The sequence below is a fragment of the Melospiza georgiana genome, chromosome 5, assembly GCF_028018845.1.
Source record: "Melospiza georgiana isolate bMelGeo1 chromosome 5, bMelGeo1.pri, whole genome shotgun sequence".
Taxonomy (NCBI): Eukaryota; Metazoa; Chordata; class Aves; order Passeriformes; family Passerellidae; genus Melospiza; species Melospiza georgiana.
This window is the reverse complement of record NC_080434.1, coordinates 72,422,186-72,442,767: the sequence shown is the minus strand read 5'-3', so window position 1 is coordinate 72,442,767 and position 20,582 is coordinate 72,422,186. Positions and strand designations below refer to the sequence as shown.

The window sequence follows — 20,582 nt, the reverse complement described above, 5'->3', positions numbered from 1 at the left end:
ATGTTGGCAAATCAGAGTGAGATCTGCATTTCCTTTAGTTCTTTTGTTTCCATGGAGCAAGTAAAAGTGTATTTAGTGAGTTTAGACCAAAGAGAGGTGTTTGCTCAGCTGAAGATTCCTGTTGAAGTCATAGAAGGAGGAGTCTTGACAGTATGGAAGTACCTCAAGGGGTGGATCCTTCTTTTTGGGCCTTTTGTTCAGGGATGCACAATCATTCTCTTCATCATCTGAGAACACTGAGCCTTTTGTTTCACAGTTTGTCTCAGGTGGCTTCTCATACCTAATGTCCACACTTAATTCACCTATTTAACACAGCCATTTGCAGCCTAAATGTGAAGACAGGGGATGAGGAAATCAATGACGGTTTGATTCACACAAACATCACTCACTGCAAAACCATGCATCACCCAGGGATTAATAAACAGAAGGGTCACACATCACACTCTAATAATAGCAGCTGTGGGGTTAGAAATCAATAGGCTCTTGTTTACAAAGCCATTATAAAGTCTACTTTGATTATTTTACACAGAATTGAGACTAAATTCACATCTTTTGATGTCTGGGAGGTTGACACTAGAAAGAGATTTGTTTGTTTGTTTGTTTGTTTGTTTGTTCGTTTGCTCAGGGATAAATAAAATAACTGATTTCTTGAATTGCTGGTTCCATCCATAGCTCCTGCATCCACTGCTTCCTCTAGAAGACTCCAAATGGGTGTTGAAATCCTCTGATAAGCACAGAGAGAGCTGCTGGGGATGCAGAAATAGGAAACAGCAGCACTTACAGACTTGAAACTGAGAGTGGTCAAGGCAAGCCTTGTGGCTAAGCGGTCAAGGTCAGGTCAAGACTCAGTCTGAGATCCACTGAAGTTCTCAAAAAGCTTCACCAGGCATTGAGTGGACCCTCATCGAGTGGGTGTGCTGCTGGAAACCAGTGCAGGGAAAAGTGTCTCTTCTGTCACTCTGGGGTAAATGTGGTGGTGGAGCACTGGCTCTGCTGATGCTCCTGAAGGCAGTTTATGGCCTCATAACTCCAAACCACAAACACTGGGTGGCTCTTACCCTTGTAACTCATGGCACAGTCTTTGTGGGACTGGTTGTGCTACTCAACACAATCCATTTGCTGCCTAAATACACACAGTACATTTTTAATGAACAGCCCAAAGCAAGAGGTACAGAGGAGGAAACTCAACATGACCAAGTTTCCTGCTCTCCATGGTTTCTTACCAGCAGGGCTGGAGGTTTCTCTGTTTAATTGAGAAGGCTTTTTTGATTCCAAAACATGGTAGGAGGGGAACTATTTGCTGTCTAGGTGGCACTAATCAGAATTACTGGGTCTATACTTTGTTGCATGAACATACATAGAAATAATGCTCTGTGCTTCTTGTCTCAGCCTGTGTAAGAGTCTGCTGGACCAAAGACTGAACCCCAAAGCCTGAAACCAAAGAGGATTCTTCAGCATCTAATATTTACTAATCCTCTTTGATTCTTAAAGCCCAAAAGAACTGAATTCTTTGACAGCTCTTCCAGCTGGGTAACAGACAGAGGGGAAATGATTTGGCTACAGCAACACCACAAGTCACGAGCAGGTCACTGGGGCTCTCCCCAGTGCCAGATTAAAGTCAGCAGTAATCCCTCTCAGCCCACAGGATGCAGCTGCTGCTCGAGACAGCAGCCTGTGCACTCCATCCTCTGCCCACTGACCCTGTGCCTCTCCCCCTTTATCACCATTCACACGGGCAGGCTGGAAAACACCACTGCAGCTCTGCAGGAAGGGCTGGAAGTTGGCTTTTCCCCCAGCTGTACTGAAGACGTTGATAAGCACCTTGCAGAGAGGCCCAGGATAATGCTGAAATGTTTTTGTTCTGTGTAGGACTGTAGAGTGAATATCGCACTGTGGGGAGAATTAAATGTTCTCTAGTACAGGAATGTTATGGGATAAAATAGTAATTTTATCCCTCCTCTTGGGAAATGATCTACCCAGGAGCAGCCTAGCTTAGACCCTCTTGGATGTGGAAGCTGTTCTTTGCTGCCTGCCTAAGCCAAATCAAAATTTAGTCAAGTTTAGCAGAAGTGGCTCAGAACTTCTTTTAATGCCCTCGCTGAGGTTTGCACAGTGAACGACACACCCCAGCCATGTGCCACTGAGAGCAGACAGGGCCTTTCACCAGGGAAAAAGGGCTTGGAATGGGACAGGATGGAGGGGTGTTGGACACCCAGGGCTGGGGTGGTCAGTGGCCAGAGTGAGGAAACACTGGCTGAGGGAACAGAACCATGAGAATGTGCCATGCTGCATTCCACAGGCAGCCAGTCCATGGGAAAGGAGCCAGAAGGAGCTGTCAGCCTGACAATGCTGCTGTGAACCCCAGGGGTTTGCAGCACACATTGCTTTCCTCATTGCTGGGCTCTCTCTTAAATCAGATGCTGGGTAAAAAAGATACCCAGTGAGCTCTGCCACCCATGTCACCCCCACAGCAGGATGGGCTCCTGCAGGTTTTCCATTCTCCCCATCAGCCCAAGCATCACATCATGTCCTGCAGCTGCTTCCATGAAGATCAAGGAGAGCTCAGCCTCCCAGCTGGCACACACTGCTTTGATCCCTGCAGCTTCACTGGAAGTTGGGCTGGTGCCCTTTTCTTCCCTGCTGCACGTCATTGTGAGTGGGACACTGAAAACCACCCAAAATGGGAACCAGCTTGGCTCCAGCCTCACTGAACTGGAAGAAGGAAGATGGGCTCTCCCAGGCTCTTCCACTACTTTTGTGGCCATGGATGAGGAAATATCTGTAATACACACAGCACTTTCCTTTAGACCTGGAACAAGAAGGGAGGAGTCCCTGCCCATCCTGCCTTGGGAAGGACATCTGTGTTGTGAGCAAGCCAAGCTCATCTTGAACTGCCAGGCTTTGGGGTGCCAGCTTTTGGCTCTGAAATTGTTCTTTTTGTGAATATGGTGATGATATGATTTTCTGACACCAAGAGAGTGAGTAAAAATGTAAGGCAGGGGTTAATCAGAAGAACAAACACACCTGTGAGGAGCTGCTGAGAAAGGAGATGGAGGTTTAAAGTGAATAAAAGGGCTCTGGGACACCAAGGGTTGTTACCAGAGAAGATAAAGATTGAGGAGTTAAACATTGCCAGGGCTGGAGCGTGCATTTTGAGGACAGCACTTGGCCTTGGGTGACCTCCTGTGTGTTTCTAAGAGGCATTTTTATGATCTGAGGCTGTGGGGTCACTATCAGGTGTCCCCAAAGCAGCCGAGTCAGCAGAGTGTGCTGCTCCAGGGGCTGTCCCAGCCAGGAGGTGGCTGTGTAAAAACACGGGTCAGACACCAGACCCTGCCCTGGCTCTGTTTGGGACGCTCTCACTGCCCATCCCAGCGTGGCATGTGTTTTAGGGGTCTCCACCTGTTACATTTAAGGCTCCACAGCTTTGTGTGGAGGGGCTGAATTGCTGCAGAAGTGGGAAATGGGCTGGTGTTCCAGGACTAAAGCTGCTGCTGCCTCTTGCAAACACCTTTTGTGCACAGACCAGATTACACTCCTCTCTCCACTAAAGCAAGACAGAATCTGACTGTAAACAGTGTAAGGAAACAGATTATTCCAGTAAATTCCCTTAATTCCAGTTCCTATCATTCATCATAATTCCTTCCAAGGGAACTGATACAACCAACACGTGGGGAGGGAAGCCCTGAAAATGGGCACATTGCAAGTTAAAGCAGACATTGGAGCACTCTGCAGAGTTGGGATCTGAGCTGTTAATGCACCTCAGGAACAACCCAGCACGGAGCAGGAAATGTGGGGCCAGATCATTGCAATCTTTGATCTCTATGATTCAACAAGGCTGAGAAATTTCACTTGCAGAACTCTTCCTACAGCACTGTCTGCGATTCAGCAGTGTGCTGGTTCAGCAATCACTTTGGTTCAGACCCTGGTGCATGCTGCCATGTAAATCTGTACCCAAATCCTTTGGATTTTCCTGAGTACAACAGAAGTCAGGACCTGGCCCAAGTGAACAAATGACTTTGACCTAGATCCTCTGAAAAATCTGGACACTTAAGTACAGTAACAGTGAGACTCAGGCAACTTTGTCATTGGACTCTCCTAATTTTGCCAGGCACAATAATTCTGTCTCCCATCACTTGAATTCCTCAGGAGCAATGGGGAAAACCACAGTCACAGACTACACAAACCAAAGTGATGTGTTGTATTAATGTAATGGAAGGTAAAGGCACTCCAAAGTTAAGCCTTTCCAGGGCACCATTCATACAAAGAGGTTTGCACAGCACTGAATGAGCACGGGAGAACAGATATTTATTCTACGGTGGCCATCAGCTTCTTTCCCCTGCAACAAAGATAAATTCACCATCATTTCCAAAAGACATTGACCCAAGTCCTGTCCTCCCCCAGCAGTTTTCAGTGCCAAACCAAGGAGTTAGGAGCAGCCAAACTACAGCAGCACACACTGCCCAGGAGCCACCAAACAGAGGCAGAGATCCTTTCCAAAGCTGGAGTCAAATGCAACCAAAGCAAACAAACCTAATTACATCAACAAAGTCATCCGTTAATGAAAACACATCCCACAAATGAGTGAGTTGTTAAGTGCTAGTCTATTCCAAACACCTCAGAGGAAAATTCATGCAATCTGTAACACTTACATCAGAGTCCCATAATATTTACATAGAGAAAAAGAAAGAATAAACTGTTAGGAGAAAACATTTGGGTGCAGAGGGGGAAGGAACATTGTTTCAGAACACAGAAATATTCATCTTTGCTTTTATCAGCTCTGTCATTCAGCTGAAGTTTATTAAACAATAATCAATGTTTTCACTTTCTGCTGGTACAATGCAAATGTACTTCAAAACTACTGATTTTCTGTGAGGTTTTTTTCTTCCCTGAAGTAACCAAAATACATCTGAAACTATTTTTAAATCTCAAAAAGAAAATCACAAATTGCTATTCAGAAATACCAGCGCAAAGTGATGCAAACCAGCCCTATAAAAATTTGCTTCAGTATTTAGTAAAGGGAAATTTTAAGGAACAAAATGCCTAGAGCAACAGAAAATTGCTGTTTGTTCTTTAAGTTCAGTAAGGTTAAAAAAATTCCTCAGAATAAGAGCTGGAAGCAAAACTGGCTAAGAACCAAAATAAAACCACCTACACCATTTAATTGAATTAGTTCAGAGATGTACAATCAGCCCCCTTGACATAAAGTCAATCAGTGTTTTTAAAGCACTTTCCACTGTAATAACTCCTGAGCACACCACAGAGGAGGGGCTGGATCAGCCAACGGAGCAGTGAGGTGATTCATTTAAAGCACAATTCAGTGGGTGTCCCATCGGGGTCCTGGGGAGCTGCACTGCTGGCTGGCTGTGATCTGTCACCCTGAGGAGCACACCCAAACAGAGCCATTCATCAGAAATGTCCCTGCACATTTCTCACACTGCCTGAGGCTCCTGATCACCATTCCAGTATTAAATGCCCCCTCGAATACTTGCAGTCCCAACAATTCTCCTGATGTACAGCTGGTTCTTCAATTCATGAGAGATATATTTATTCTCTGCAAGAATTAAAATGGTTTCTCCCTCTCAACCATGCCCCAGGTCTTTGCAACAGCACCTAAGAGACATTAGTTGAGAGAACAACACCAAACGTATTTTGTTACTTTTTAAATGCTGGTCCCAAGCAGGATTGTTTAATATTGAGCAGCCTTTAAGCATTTGCCAGGCACTGCCAAAAGACAAACAGAGATCCCTGGAGATTTTCACTCTGCCCTCTCTGAAAGGGAAAAGGAGCTCTTACATAATTGTACCATTGCCCCTGAATGCTGCAGCCTGACTTTCCACAGAACACAAAGGAGAGAAATCAGAAACTTGGGTTAAAACCTGGAGGGGGTTCCACCAGCAAAGGCCTGGCCAGGAACAAAAGCAAGAGGAGCTGGCACAGGAGCTGTCAAAGAGATGAGCTGGAGTACATCTGTCCAACAGGCTGGTGGCTCAGTGAGGATGGAGCTCCTGAATTGCATCAATGCTTTGCCATGTGCAGCCTGTGAGGCCACGGGGAGTGATCCAAATGGGCAGCAAAGGGCTCTGCTGTGCAGCCAACAGCTTCAGCACAGAGCATCTCACCAGTGCTGACAGGGACAGCCCTGCTCCAGAGCAGAGGAGCCCATCAGCTCCCTGGGCTGCTGCTCACAGGGGGCCCGGGACGAGGGGAGAGATGAGAATCTTGACTCCATGTTTCACAAGGCTGATTTATTATTTTATGATATATATTATATTAAAAGAAAATGATATATTAAAACTATACTAAAAGAATACAAGAAAGGATTTCACCAGAAGGCTGGCAAGGAATAGAAAGGAATGATAACAAAATTTTGTGACTGACCAGAGAGTCTGAGACAGCTGGACTGTGATTGGCCATTAATTAGAAACAACCACATGAGACCAATCCAGGATGCACCTGTTGCATTCCACAGCAGCAGATAATCAATGTTTACATTTTGGTGCTGAGGCCTCAGCTTCTCAGGAGAAAAAATCCTAAGGAAAGGATTTTTCATTAAATCTATGTCTGTGACAACGCCCAGCCCAGCACCACTGCTGAGAGGGACAGAGCTGCTCCAGAGCAGAGGAAGCCAGCAGCCAGCCCAGCATCACTGACAGGGACAGGGACAGCTCCAGCCCAGGGGCTCAGGCTGTGCCTCAGGCTCTGCAGAAATGCACACCCCATGGCACCTGCAAGGAGTCATCCTCCTGGGTATCATCTAGGGAGCAGAATGCCTGCACTTTTGCTCCACCAGCCTGTGCTCTCCTAAGAGCTGAGGAGGTTTCTGTGAGTCAGAGAGTGAAATAATAGACTTTTACCTACAGGTTTCACCACAAGAGTGAAATAATAGAGTTTTACCTATTTACAATAATAGGGTTTCACCTGCAAGAGCATTAATGCAACTGCTCCTGCTGAAAAAGACTGCACCAAGGCTCTAAAGCAGCTTTTAATATCCCTGCTTGAGGAAAGACTTGACTATCTGCCCATTTAGATGACAAACTCCTTGGAAATGAGAGCTGTTAATGATGGGACTCTGAAATTGGCTGCACTAAAGTTTGCACCAAGAGAAGATGAGTGCCAATAGCTCAAGGCAACTTAGCCCTAGCTAAACAAAATTAGATTCTTTCCTCCCCCAGCTTTTTGTGGCACTGAAAAACGTTCACATGACGTAGTCAGCTCTCCAAAGCTACCAAAGATGCACTCACAAAGGAGCATTTTAATGGCAGGCCACTGTCTGAGAGTGCATTAATGCATCTATTGCCTTGGAGACAGAGAAAGGGCAGCCTGTGGAGACAGAATGAACCCTCTGTGACACAGAGCCTTGGCACATCCCTATTGACATGGTCTGAGGGACTGGATTATGCTGGAGAGGGGGCAGGAATAGTAAAACAGGCCAGTGTGAAAGACAGGGGATGCAATTTCAACAAGATCCAAATTACTTTGGGTCCAATTCATAAACACATTGGACTGATTGCTGCTTTAGCATCATTAAAAGACTTTCCTAAGATTACCTCATGACTTTTAAGCCCATAAGGATTCAGTGACTCTTTTTATAAATAACACTTTGAAGTCAAATCCATAAAATAGGTTTAGGCTAAAATTAGAAGAGTTCTAATAAAATGCCCTGTGAATACAAGTGTTGTTTCAACAGATACCACCTTAAACATCTTTCCTTGTCCTGCACAATGGCACACACCCAGAAAAGGAGGGGTGACAAATGAAATATAAGGGAGGGTTTGCCACCCAGGCAGGGTGCAAGGAGGCTGTGCCAGGCTGGAACCATCAGGCTCCAAGCCCCAGCACTGCACAGGGCTCTGGGAAGGCACAGGCTGCAGCACTGTCATCCTTTAGTCCTTCTGCTGCTGGCTCCAGGTTGATTAGTGGGCAAAATACACAAAAAGCACATGAGATGAGAAGAAAAGGAGCTACAAAGGTTTTCTTGCTTCCACCAACATGAGACACTGCCAGTCTGCATTTCTTTTTTCTCCCCAGACAAGCTGCTTGGCAGTCCCATCCTCTGGCATGCCCAAATTGGAGTTCTCCCACTCCTTTCATCTGCCACCGGGGAAAAAATGCAGAAGTGACATGTCTGGGCTCTTAGCAACCCAGCTAAGTGGCACAGCACTGAAAAGACCACCAGCAGCTAAACCATTCACTGCTCTCCACATTTGTAAACACAATAAACGCTGGGGACACCGGGGACATTTTTCAAAAGTGCTTCTGCCAGAGACTGAATCAGGGACAGCCAGTTCAAGCCTTACCAGGGTCTGCTGCTGGGATTTGCTGCATACCCTGCTCGCCCCAAACACAAATGTTCTCTCCAGCAATGGAGAAACATGTGCCAATCCTTAGGGAACATAGCAAACCAGGGCTGGGGCTGGGGAGGTTTTGCTCTTGCTGCGTTTCCAGTGGATTTACACCAGCACTGGGGGCAGAGGAGTGACACTGCCCAGCAAGGATGAGGCCCATCCTCTAGAAGAGAAAGGAATGAAGATTTTCTGCAGAGGAACAATCCCCATCCGTGGGTAGCACAGGTCAGTACGGTGAGAAGCACTGAGACTCTTGCCATGAGCACACACACACACAGAGCTCCCAAACCCACCCACAGCCTGGCTCTGCCCCCCTGGCGTTAGGAAACGAGGGCATCAGGAGCAAGCCAGGCTGGGGGAAGCAGCCATGCCCAACAGGGATGCATGGATGGACACCAGGAGATCCTGCACTCACCTCGGAGGAGCCGGCACACCGAGCAACACGTGCACACTGCAAGAGGAGCTGAGAGTTAGGGACTCGTTGTGAGGCCTCTCACTCTTAGAAAACACCTGGCACCACTCTGAAGGGCACCTCAAGGCCCTGGTGTGCACAGGGAGGCGACAGCATGGAGCACAGACTCAGGAACGTGCCCCACCACAGGCTGTGTCCATGTGGGTGCTAAGGATGGGGACAGCATGGAGCACAGACTCAGGAACGTGCCCCACCCCAGGCTGTGTCCATGTGGGTGCTAAGGATGGGGTCAGGTCCAGCTCCCTGGTGCTGATCTCAGATCACTGAGCAGAGGTAACTCCTGTCTGGAGGGACCTGGGAGTGTGGACAAGCCATGGGAGCATGGATGCACAACCCAGTGCACAAGGCTGTATGGTCACAAACACAGGGTGCAACACTGGGATTTGTAAGGCTGTGTGCCTGGATTCTTCCAGCAGATTTAGAGTTTAGGAAGTTCAGGGATGTGTGGGTGGATTTCTTTAGAGGCTGTGTGAGTGGTTGCAACAGCCTTCTTGTAGATTCTAGAATTCTTGTAGAAGTCTACAGAGTAGAATTCTGGAAGTCTACAAGAATTCTAGAATTCTTGTAGAAGTCTACAGAGTAGAATTCTGGAAGTCTACAAGAATTCTAGAATTCTTGTAGAAGTCTACAGAGTAGAATTCTAGAAGTCTACAAGAATTCTAGAAGTCTACAGAGTAGAATTCTGGAAGTCTACAAGAATTCTAGAATCTACAAGAAGGCTGCTGCAACCACTCACAACAGCCTCTAAAGAAATCCACCCACACATCCCTGAACTTCCTAAACCAGGAGAGTCCTACAGGAATTAATATCCTGATGGAATTGCCAGAAGAATGAAAGCAGCCAAGGGGATTGCAGTGCACCACTCAGTGAAGGGTGAAGGCAGGTGATTCACAACTGTCCATGAACATGTGTGAAGGTTACAGCTTCGTCTTGAGCACAGTTTGTGTTCCAGGAAACAGTCTATATTTCCAGTTTGAGCCTTTTAATTTAATGCTCACAGTGGCATCAATGACTCCACAGTAAAGAAGAAAAGGGTTTGAGCTCTGTGCGATTTTTTTAGTTAGGATTATCCTGCACTGGAGACACTGGAAGTTCTTCTACAGTTTCACAGTCATTTTAAAGCAGCACCACTGAGAGCAGATGCCTCAGTGTCCCTTGCACTCTGCCTCCACCTCCTCATCCCATTGCTGCTGTCTGTGCTGCTGCTCTCCACTGGCTTGAGGATCTCACCCAGGCCAAGAGCAACCTGGAAGCAAGGGATAGCATTTAACTTGAAGCAATTCCTTGATGGGGTCAGCCTGTAAAAATAGGATTTAAATGTATCCAAAGGAAAAGAGATGGGCCAGAGTCAAGCAGCTGGGTTACAGCTTTTAGTGGGAGTGCTGCCTGACATTGGCTGGATGCTGCTGTGAAACCATGGCCTTCCTCAAGAAATCTGTGAGGCTCAGCCTCTGATCTCACACAGAAGGAAGCTGATCACAGTTTTATGACAGTTTATTCTCTGGGAGTTCAGACAACATATATCTGGGTTGTTCTCACACATCTTTCTGGTTGATGGGCACTGAATACCCAAACACATCCTGACTGCTGATGTTCCCCCACCTTTGTTCTGTACTGCAAAGCTTTTGGTCCTTCAGCACAACCAGCATCGATTCTCGCCTGCTCAGAGGAATGGAGAGTATCAGAAAGCACACTGTCCATTCCTGCTTTGAAATCATTCCAGATAAGAATGATCTTAGCCTGGGACAAGCTTAAGCAGAAAGAACTCTGGCTTTGGGCAATACAGAGGGTGGCTGCATTGTTTGTGATCCTCTGCCCCAGGCAGCATCAGCTCTGCACACTGACTGTCCTCTGATGCCACACAAATTAAGGTAATGCTATAAGGTTCACAAGTGCAAAAGCTCCTGTTAATAAAGACAGGTCTGTATGTGGATTGTTACTGGCCATTTGCCAGAACAACAGGATTCCCTTGAAAAATATTTGGAAATATTGTTCTGGAACGTACAGTTTTCCACAACAATGCAGAGCCACATGACATTTACCAAAGGAAAGAGGCAGCTCTGCCTGTGAAAGGGCACAGGTTGGAGCAGGCACTGAGTCAAATGTCACAGTCCATCATCTGGGTGCCAGGACAATAAACTGAGAAATGCTGAACCAAGAGTGAAGTGAAACATCAGCTGCAGAGGTGGTGGGCCTGCTGTGTGGCAGAAGGGGCTCACTGTGTGCCCTTGGTGCCCATCTCAGGAAGGTGGGCACGTTTCCCTGGAGCTGTTTGTGGGGCCAGCAGCCCAAATCAAGTCATGGCAAAAGCAGATGGCCTCTCCATGCCATCTGGGTGTGAGGAGCAGGAGCAGGGTCTGTTTGGGATGAGCCCACTGTGTGCAGAGCTGTCCCACTCCTGCAGAAGGACCGTGCTCACAGCACAGCTGCACAATTGACTGAAAGGCAGCAAAGGCAGAAAAGGGGAAAGCTGTCTCAAGGCAGCTCTTGCTTATTCTATTTCTTGGCCTCCTAAGAAGCTCCTCAGCAGGCAAAAAAAAAAAAAAAAAAATCCTTTGCTGTATCTGCATGAGGCTGTTACAAAATGGCAAACTCTTCACACAGTACTTTGTGTCAAGAGGGGATTCAAAGAATCACAAATCCATCTAAGCAGCACCATTCAATTACAAAAATAACAACAGTGGAAACAAAACAGGCTGAGTGAGTTCGTGCAGCCTGGTCCTGCAGCCAGCTTTTGGCCACAGCCAGAGCCCACTGGTGTCAGGAGAGCCTTTTCTCGTGCTTCAGTGGGCTTGGAATCATGGCCAAGGGTTGTGAAACCAGAACCTGAACCACTGCTGGTGCTCACAGGGGGCTGGGGGGTTTAATACCAACAAAACTGAATTTTAGCATTCCCTTCTGTGCAGGAAAGACAACAGACCTCTCCCTGCACCCTTGTCTTTCCAAAACCCTTTATTTCAGATGCCACATCTGCTCTCAAACACAACAGTGACACAGGAGGGTTGGCAGCAGCAGCACCAAGTTCCAGCCCAGGTCTGGCTGCGTGTCCCAGCTCAGGGCATGGGAGCCACACAAACATCCTGAGCTCGTCCCAAAGAGCCCTCTCAGCTCTCAGCATCCCACGCCAGCCCTGTGTGATGGCAGGGCTTCAGCTTTCCTTGGCTGATTGAGTTAACATGCGTTTTTATCTTCAGACATCATTGTTCCAGCTACACCTGAATTGTAACCGTGTGAGTTTCAGAGCTCTCACCAAAAAGGGATGGTGCTTTGGGTGTGTGTTTGTTTCCTGAGTGCCTAATCTAAAATTCTGTAACAGCAAGGCTGTTACCCCTCAGAAACTGAGCTCTGCTGTGTTGTCAGTCAGAGAAACCACACCAGGTGAGAACCTGGCTGTGTTCTTCACTGTGAGCATAACCCTAAAGTCCAGCCCTCAGCTAATCCCCTTAATTAGTGTGCTCACAAAGAGATCAAGGAGCAGGCACAATTCTAGCTGGCAGCAGTCAAGGACAATCAACACAAACCTCCTTTGAATTATATAAAACTTTAGGTTTTGTTTGGGGAATCATTATCCTCCTATTTTAAGGCTTCTCTTAGAACACCAGAAATGAAGCATTTAGAGAAGGAAAGGGTAAGCTGTTTCCTTTTCTGTTGGTTCTTTTCTTAATGTTGCTAATATAGTTTGTGGATTTGCAGTGGGACTAGGATGGAAGGAAAAAAGAGAGGGGAATACCTCCAAAAAGCAGAAAAAAAATCAAAACAAAAATATCTGCTTTAAGTCTTCTTTGGGTGACAGACTGCTGATGAAAATAGAAGTACAATGCAGGTTCTGTAATTCACAAGAAAAATTGTCTATTTAAAATGAACACCCTCATGCCAAACATAGTCTGGGTCATTTTTCATGACTCCATCTGATGTCACATTGACTATGCCCCGCTATTTCTAAAGCAGGTAAAAATCCAGAGGAGTTCAATGTTTCTGTGAGGCACTGGGGACACCTGACAGGGACACTGATGCCACCTGAGGGCTTTGGGACAGGAGACAGGGCTGTGTGCCTGCTGCTCTGCAGTGGCAGCTCCTGCCCATTCTCACACATGCACACATTTCATGGATATATAGCACAATTCTGTCTGCCCCTTGCTGGTGTCCAGCTCTCCAATTAAATAAATATGAAAGGTGGGGTGATGGAAGTGCCCAGAGCAGTGTCATCTCAGCAGAACAGGGCCCCGAGGATGGCACAGTGTGGTTGGCACATCACAGCCCCACACACACACACAGCACAGCTGGCTCTGATCAGTGCTCCCCTCCAGAACTGGATCTTTCCCTTCCTGTGATCCAAAGTGAGAGCAAAGCTCGCAGCTGGAGTCTCCCACCACCTGCAAGGGGAGGCTGTTTGTATCCCCTGCAGGTGGAGAATGAGGCACCTCCATGAAATCACCAAGTGACATGGGACAAATAGAGGTCTTGGAAGATTTTGCAAATTTGTGCAGTTTCCATTTAAAAAAAAAAAATTAAACTCAAAATATCAAATTACTTGAATCCAAATTTTGTGATAACACTTAGTCTGAGTTCGAACCATTTATGAACAATTTTTCAGAGATTCATTCTGAGAGATCCTTGTGCACTATGGACACAAAACCAGACCAAAATAAAAATCTCTTGTGTCTTGAGACAGGGGTTTGTGGCCAGGTGAGCTGACTTCACTGTCTCAAGAGTAAAACTACAAAGGCTGCTCTACTCAAGGTGGAACTAAGATAAGTAAATTATGGTTTATTTGTGCCATTATTTATTTTTGTCTACATATGCACTTTTTAAAGACTTTTATATTCTGTGTGTGAACACTTTATTTTCAGACTGATTATGTCAAGAGAAGTGTACACAAGGCCTTATAGAAAGATGAGAACAAAACCCCTGTACACCAACATTTCAGTTTACCCATAAAGAAAATGTAATTCAACAGATAATATTTAAAAAAAAGGAGAAGTCTGATTCACAGGATTTGTAAGAGGCTTGAAGGATGCTCTTAGGAAGGATCAGACAAGACATTTCTAATACCATTCCAAAACTAAAGCAAATTACAAGGGGTAGCAGCTACCCAGGCTTGAGGTCTTGCAAGTGTTTGCACAGACCTCAGCACACACAAGCTGAAACTGCTGAATTTCTGACTTGCCAGCAAATGTTTCACAACTACCAAGTGCAACACGCCTGCAACTTTGCACGGCCTCTCACCACAGCCCTGGAGCTGAGTGATCCTTGGTGGTGTGTGGGAACCCCAGGAACCATCTGGAGCCACCTCCCCGGGATAACCCTCCGTGTCTCACTTTGTGAGATCTAATCTGCAAAGCTACCTCCAATTAAATGCTTTGGATTTGGACTCAAAAAGATTTCTTCAACCAAGCTTACAATACATTTTTTTAACTGAATCCTCAGGAATGGATCTAATTTACAGCATATTTCTTCCCGTTGTTCTTTCAGAATTAGAAAACAAACTATTGTCCTTAAAATAAGTTTTTTTAACTGAATCCTCAGGAATGGATCTTATTTACAGCATGGTATTTCTTCCCTTTGCTCTTCCAGAATTAGAAAACAAACCAGACACATTTTTTTTCAGCAGCCCCCAGCCCAACCTTCCAGCTCAGGTTGCAAAGACTGAGCCTGGCTTCTCTGCACACTCAAGTCTCATCCTCAGCACCAGCCAGGAATAGTAACCATCAAACAATGATCCTGTTTTTTCCTCCTGAGTGCCAGGAGAGCCAAGAGCATGTCTGCGTGCTGGGAACTCTGGTATGTGCTGCCTGCAGCGTCCGCCTCCCTCCGTCCCTGCCAAGGGCACAACTTCCCCGAGCAGTGTGACATTGCAGCCAGCACAGCGCTGAAAATAACCCTGGCACTCACCTGAGCTGCCGGTGCCCTCTGATGCACTCCTGGCTGGCTTGGGGTGGCTCTGCTTGCTGCCCGTCCGCACGGTGACCGGGGCAGGGACGGGGCTGCCGCTGTCCCCGCGGATGCTCGACAGGTCCTGCATGCTGAAGCTGCGCAGCCTCTCAGACAGGGCTCCCTGTCCCTGCGGAAACAGGCAGGCCAACAACACAAAGTCAGACCCAACGTTTCGGGACTCTTTCGCTCTTGCTCACTGAAATCCATCAGGACAATCGGAAGAGAAAAATTTGTGTGGTTCAATAACCTAGAGATGAACAAAAATGTGTGGCTGAAAGCATCGTTCCCTCTCTTGGCTCTTCCTTTTGGGGTGGTTCTGTGGCAAACATCTCTGATTCTTCATTGCAGTGAAGGGAGCACAGAGCAGTCTTGGTCATGTGCTCAATTTGCAGGGGAGAGATGAGTGAATCTGACTCCATGTTCTTAGAAGGCTGATATATTATATTATATTATATTATATTATATTATATTATATTATATTATATTATATTATATTATATTATATTATATTATATTATATTACATTACATTATATAATATAATATAATATTATATTATATTATATTATATTATATTATATTATATTACATTACATTATATCATATTATACCATACCGTACCATACTGTATCATATCATATCATATCATATCATATCATATCATATCATATCATATCATATTTTATTATAGAGTGCTATACTAAGACTATACTAAAGAACAGAGAAAGGATACGGACACAGAAGTCTTAACAAGAATGATAATGTAAAACTTGTGGCTCTCCTCCAGAGTCCTGACGCAGCCTAACCGTGACTGGCCATTAAGTTAAAACAATTCACATGAAACAAATCAAACAATGACCAGTTGGTAACCAATGTCCAAACACATTCCAAAGGAACAAAACAGGAGAAGCAAACAGATAATTATTGTTTTGATTTTTCTCTGAGGCTTCTCAGCTTCCCAGGAGAAGAAATCCTGGTGAAGGGATTTTTCAGAAAATGTGACAGTGACAGCCATGTGTAAAGGAGCAGGGTGTTGCTTTATATTTCCAGTAGGTACTTTCCTTCACTAGGTATGAGTCAAACAGATTCTTGGCTTCAGAATCACAATTAAATGGCCTGCATCAAAATATCTCCCTTTTAAAGTTAACCATCTATGATGATATTTACCCAGCCACTTTCAGCAATACACAACATTTCCAGAACACCGACAATTTGAAATTTTAAGCTAATAAAAAGATATTGTTAAATTCCAAGAAAAATAACAGTGTTTTTTTCATGCAGCTTAATGAAGAAATGAAGTCATGCATATTTTCCTTTCTTTTTACATTAATTCTCAATCTGACAACAAATATCTTCCCTGGTGAAAGGAATGTAACTGTAAAGGATGGGTTGGTTAAGTGACACTTTCCATTAAAACTGCATTACATGAAAAGGTTGACTGCAAGTATTCTGTAACCCTTATACTACCGCCATAAAGAAGGAACACCAGAAAATTCAATCCATACAGAATCATAGAATTTTTGAGCTACATTAAATGACATTCAGAGTATAAATTGTATAACTGATAAAAATTACATTTATGCTTTAATATTTTATTGAGGGGGGAGGATCTGAAATATACTTCATGGCACATAGTCTTGAAAAGTACTGAAGTAAACACAGAGAGCCTGATTCCAACATTCTTTCTGCAACTGCAAATTAGGAAAAATTCAACTGATTGATCGACTGCGATGAAATCAGAAAGAAGGCAAATAAGAGACAGTAAATACTGTCCTGTCTAACAAAAAGATAAGGCAGCCTGTATCAATTGGCCCACTGCTTTAACCTAGACTTGTGTTTGTCCGAGCAGCACAGCCTGGCCCCTGGCCAGCACAGAGCCCAGCACTGCTCCCTCTGGGCTGCAGCTCTGCCCTCCTGGCCTGGGCACAGGCAGGGCCATGGGGAGCTCACCCTGCAGCTGCTCTGGCACAGGGAAAGGCTCAGGACTCATCCTGACCATCCACTGCCAAAGCAGGACTGGACACCTTCCTGCCAAAGCTCTTGGGCAACGCTGCCTGGCCCCTAAGCACTGACCCACTGGGAAGGCAAGGCAATAATTTACCTGCTGATTTATCAACACCACTTCAGAAATCCTGCATGCGCAGTAGAGGAAAATCAGTGCCTCTACCTCATACAAATTCCTCAGCACCTCACTTTTAGGGCATGTAGGTAGAGAGGGCATCAGGTGCTGATACCTGCAGTCACTGTGACAGTCTGCACTTTTACATCCAAGAAAAGTGACACAGCAGTAATCTCCAACCTTTCAGCCTGAAGCTTTTTGTACAAGAAAAATGAGTTCAAACTTCCTTCTCAACTCCACATTTAGCTTTCCTGCAGACTGTCACAGAGAAGCAGCAGACTTTACTTTGCTCTTTCCCACCAGCCTATTCTACTTTTGAAAGTATTTTAAATTAAACTGATGGGGCTTCTTTGCTTAAATACCAAGACTTGTTATATTGCTGATTTTATAGGCATGGCAGTGGAGTCCTTAGAACTTATATTTTGCTAAACTCTCACCTCTGCCCTCACATTCTCCAGCCTGGCACAAGAGCTGGTGCCTGAATTTTGGCTACTCCTGCCAGTGGCTGAGCCACTCTTGGGGTATGTTCTCACTCCAGTTAATCCTCTTTTTTTTAAGCTACATTTACTCTGCCAACGTTTCTGGGCTGGTGACTGGAGTTGCCTTGCATGGCTGCTCAGCTGGGTGAGATCTCAGCTGCCCAGAGCTCGGGGCAGCTCTGGATGGGTTTTGGAACCTTCACTGAATCCCTGCACAGACAGCAAATTCTCAGTGACTGATTCAGAGCCAACACAAGATATCCTACCCTGCAGCCTGATTACAGCAGGCAGATCTCCAGTGAGAGCAAGCTGACCATTAAATAACATTTTGCTGTTGCAGAATGACAGCAAAGCCAGAGGGTTAGCAACTGATGAGCTGCAATTGGAGTGCTGTGCTCCTCCCTCACACCCAGCTCAAGTGTCAGCAGGGCTCAGGCTGTTCAGCTCCCCCAGCTGCTCTGCTCAGCCAGCTAACCCAAATTCATCCCATTCCAGCCAGCAATCCATGTGTGTGGGCATGAGGCAGGTGAGAGATGAGATTCGTGGGTCAGACCAAGCTGGCAGGGGAGATGGCACAAATACATTGAAAACTGAGATGTGTTAATATTCTTGCAGTGCACCTTGTGATAGAGCAGCAGGGAATGATCAAAGGGCCCAGGAGAGCTTTGAACAGGGACCTGAAATGTGCCTGTCACCTATGGGTCTGTTACACCAGTGTGGAATACAGAGCCCTGAGCACAGACTGAAGCAGCTGAACTAAACAACTTTGGCTTCCTCCAGGAAAAAAAGAACTAAAATTGCCTTTGCTTAATTTTTTATTTAATTTAACCTGAGCTTCTAACAGCAAAAATAAAGATGGTTTATAAAACAGGTAATAGCAAAATATTATTGTTACTGTTCCTACCATTCTATGAAGCAATTTTTCCAAATGTCAGAATGGCAAGAACAGCAAAGGCCTGGGCTGAGTGAAGGCACTGAACACCTGTGAAAACCTGCAGAGTTCCATTTCCTTTCTTTGCCCTTTGTAGGGATAGATCTTATTTACTTGCTCCTAGAATACAGTGTAACACTCACAGTTCTTTCCCAATTACCACAATTTTACTTGACCCCAAAATACAAATGTGACAAAAATTACCACAGAATGGGGATGGTTTCAGAGTGAAATGGAAAATATTGTTTACCAACTTTTATTTCCCTGTCACATAAGCAGCTGGTGTATATGAAATCACAAACATTTGAAAAGCCAGCATGGGGAGGGTTTGCAGAGCTATGTTTTAGAAATAAAGACTTTATCCAGACTTAATGTTTATTGTTCCACAAAAATATTTATCTTTTATTAACAAAAGAAAATAACAAGTTAATAGCTCTTTTTTTCGACAGAATAAATTTAGCACAGCACATGTTTTGGGCTGTGTTTTGTTAAAACAATCATGTGGAAGATGAAGAGCAGCTGTTTGGGGGATTTCTGTTTACTGTTGTGGCCATGATCATGCAGATGCTCTTCCAACTGCTACAGACATGGGAGATATCCCAGGAATTTCAGCAAGGAGAGAGGATGCTCTGCCTATGCAGCACATCCCCACAGATCTGGGCTAGTTTTACCCTAGAGAGTGTGACAGCAGGAACACCATGACAGGAGCTGTAGTAACACCATTTCTGTCAGCAGAGAAAGAGCTCAGTGTTGTTACAAAGCCCCCTGGTAATTGTGGTTGGGAGGGACTGAGGATGACACCACCTCTCTCTGCTCCTCACTGAGCACCAACAATTGCCACGATGATGGTGCTGGCAGGGTGGGACCTGTGTTTTTGGGACTTTAGAGGACACAAGCATGAAATGGTGCTGGAAAAATGAGCCCTAACTTCCCTGGGCACAGGACTGAACTCATCCGGCTTCTCCTCAGCCATGGACCACTCCTGTGGGCATGGCACTTCTCATTGTACAGACAGGGAGGTTTTGGGGGCCACAGGTGGGAACAGAGGTGTCCCTCTGTTCCCTGATCACTGCAGTGCATCTGTCCCCACATTCATCTGATCCTGCCCATAGGTGAAGGTACAGCACACACTGAAAGTGGAGCTCTTCAGGCTTCCCTTCCCCAGGATCTACCACCCCCACACGTTCTCTGAGCCAGGGCTCAGTGCTACTGAACAGGATAAAAGACAAATACTAAAAGGCCATGGTAATTTCCCTGCCCAGTCACTGCTATCACCTGATATCAACCTTATTTAGATTCAGGACTGCACCAACAGTCTGAGGGCATTGGCCACAAAGACAAGCTCATTTGTGACTCTAAGTGAAATTAAAGCTCCCATCCACACCGCAAAGTAATTAATCTAAAACTAATTTAAGCATTAAATTAAATTTAGTCAAAACAACAGTAGTATAGACATTGTTATGTCACCCACATCTAGCACATTCTCTCCTTTTTGCTTTAAAGATTATGACAAAGCAGTATTAAAACACTGAGCATGCAGAGCCAGCAACCTGCACACTGCCTTCCTCTTCATGTTGCAGACATCACCATCATCATCTCCAAAAACAAACATCAGCCTCTCTGGGCCCAGAGCACAAACACTGATGCAACCAGTATTTGCCTGGAAGGATCAGAAATACTTTCCAAAAGCTGGCATCTGCATTGTGACAAGCACTGTAAAAGGCACTCCATCAGAAAGAGCTGGAACTGTCTTAAATTTTCTTTGCCATTTTATTATCAATCTCTGCATTCCCATTTGAAGTTTTTAGAGGAAAATGCATTTAGGAGTCTGGGAAAAATTGGGTTTACATTCAATGGAATTATTCATGATAAATAATTCATGTGTGTACGTAGCTAAAGCTAAAGTACATAACAATAAGCACATAATTTAAAAATCTGCAATTTATATAACAGTCCCATTAAATATGATCTAAATACAAACAAATAACAGTGTCTAGATTTTATCATTATTCCTTCAGTCTGAAAATATGAAAGAATTCTGTAAACATTATTTAGGCTTCAAAACACCTCTAATACCTACAAATTCCATTTTGCAGCTGTGGAAACTATGACACAGCATGACAAATCAGGAACCCAAAACTGCCAAGTCACAAAAGAGAAGCTTTTAATGCACTCAGTGTTAATGCAGGATGGCACCTCCTGGCCTTTTGTCTCTTAGGATCAGCAGTAAATGGGGAAGCAAGGGAGCACTAAGTCACACTCAGCACACTGCCAGCACAATCCTCAATCTGTTAATGCTC

At 45.2% G+C, this 20,582-nt stretch overlaps 1 protein-coding gene across 1 annotated transcript in view; it reads right to left on the bottom strand.

The window, feature by feature from the left end:
- Positions 1-20,582, bottom strand: part of REEP1 (receptor accessory protein 1) — a 69,554-nt gene that overhangs the window by 4,433 nt on the left and 44,539 nt on the right. Inside the window, exon 6 of the mRNA XM_058025095.1 lies at positions 14,713-14,881. Coding sequence (XP_057881078.1) covers positions 14,713-14,881 — 169 coding nt within the window. The remainder of the gene's footprint in view (positions 1-14,712; positions 14,882-20,582) is intronic.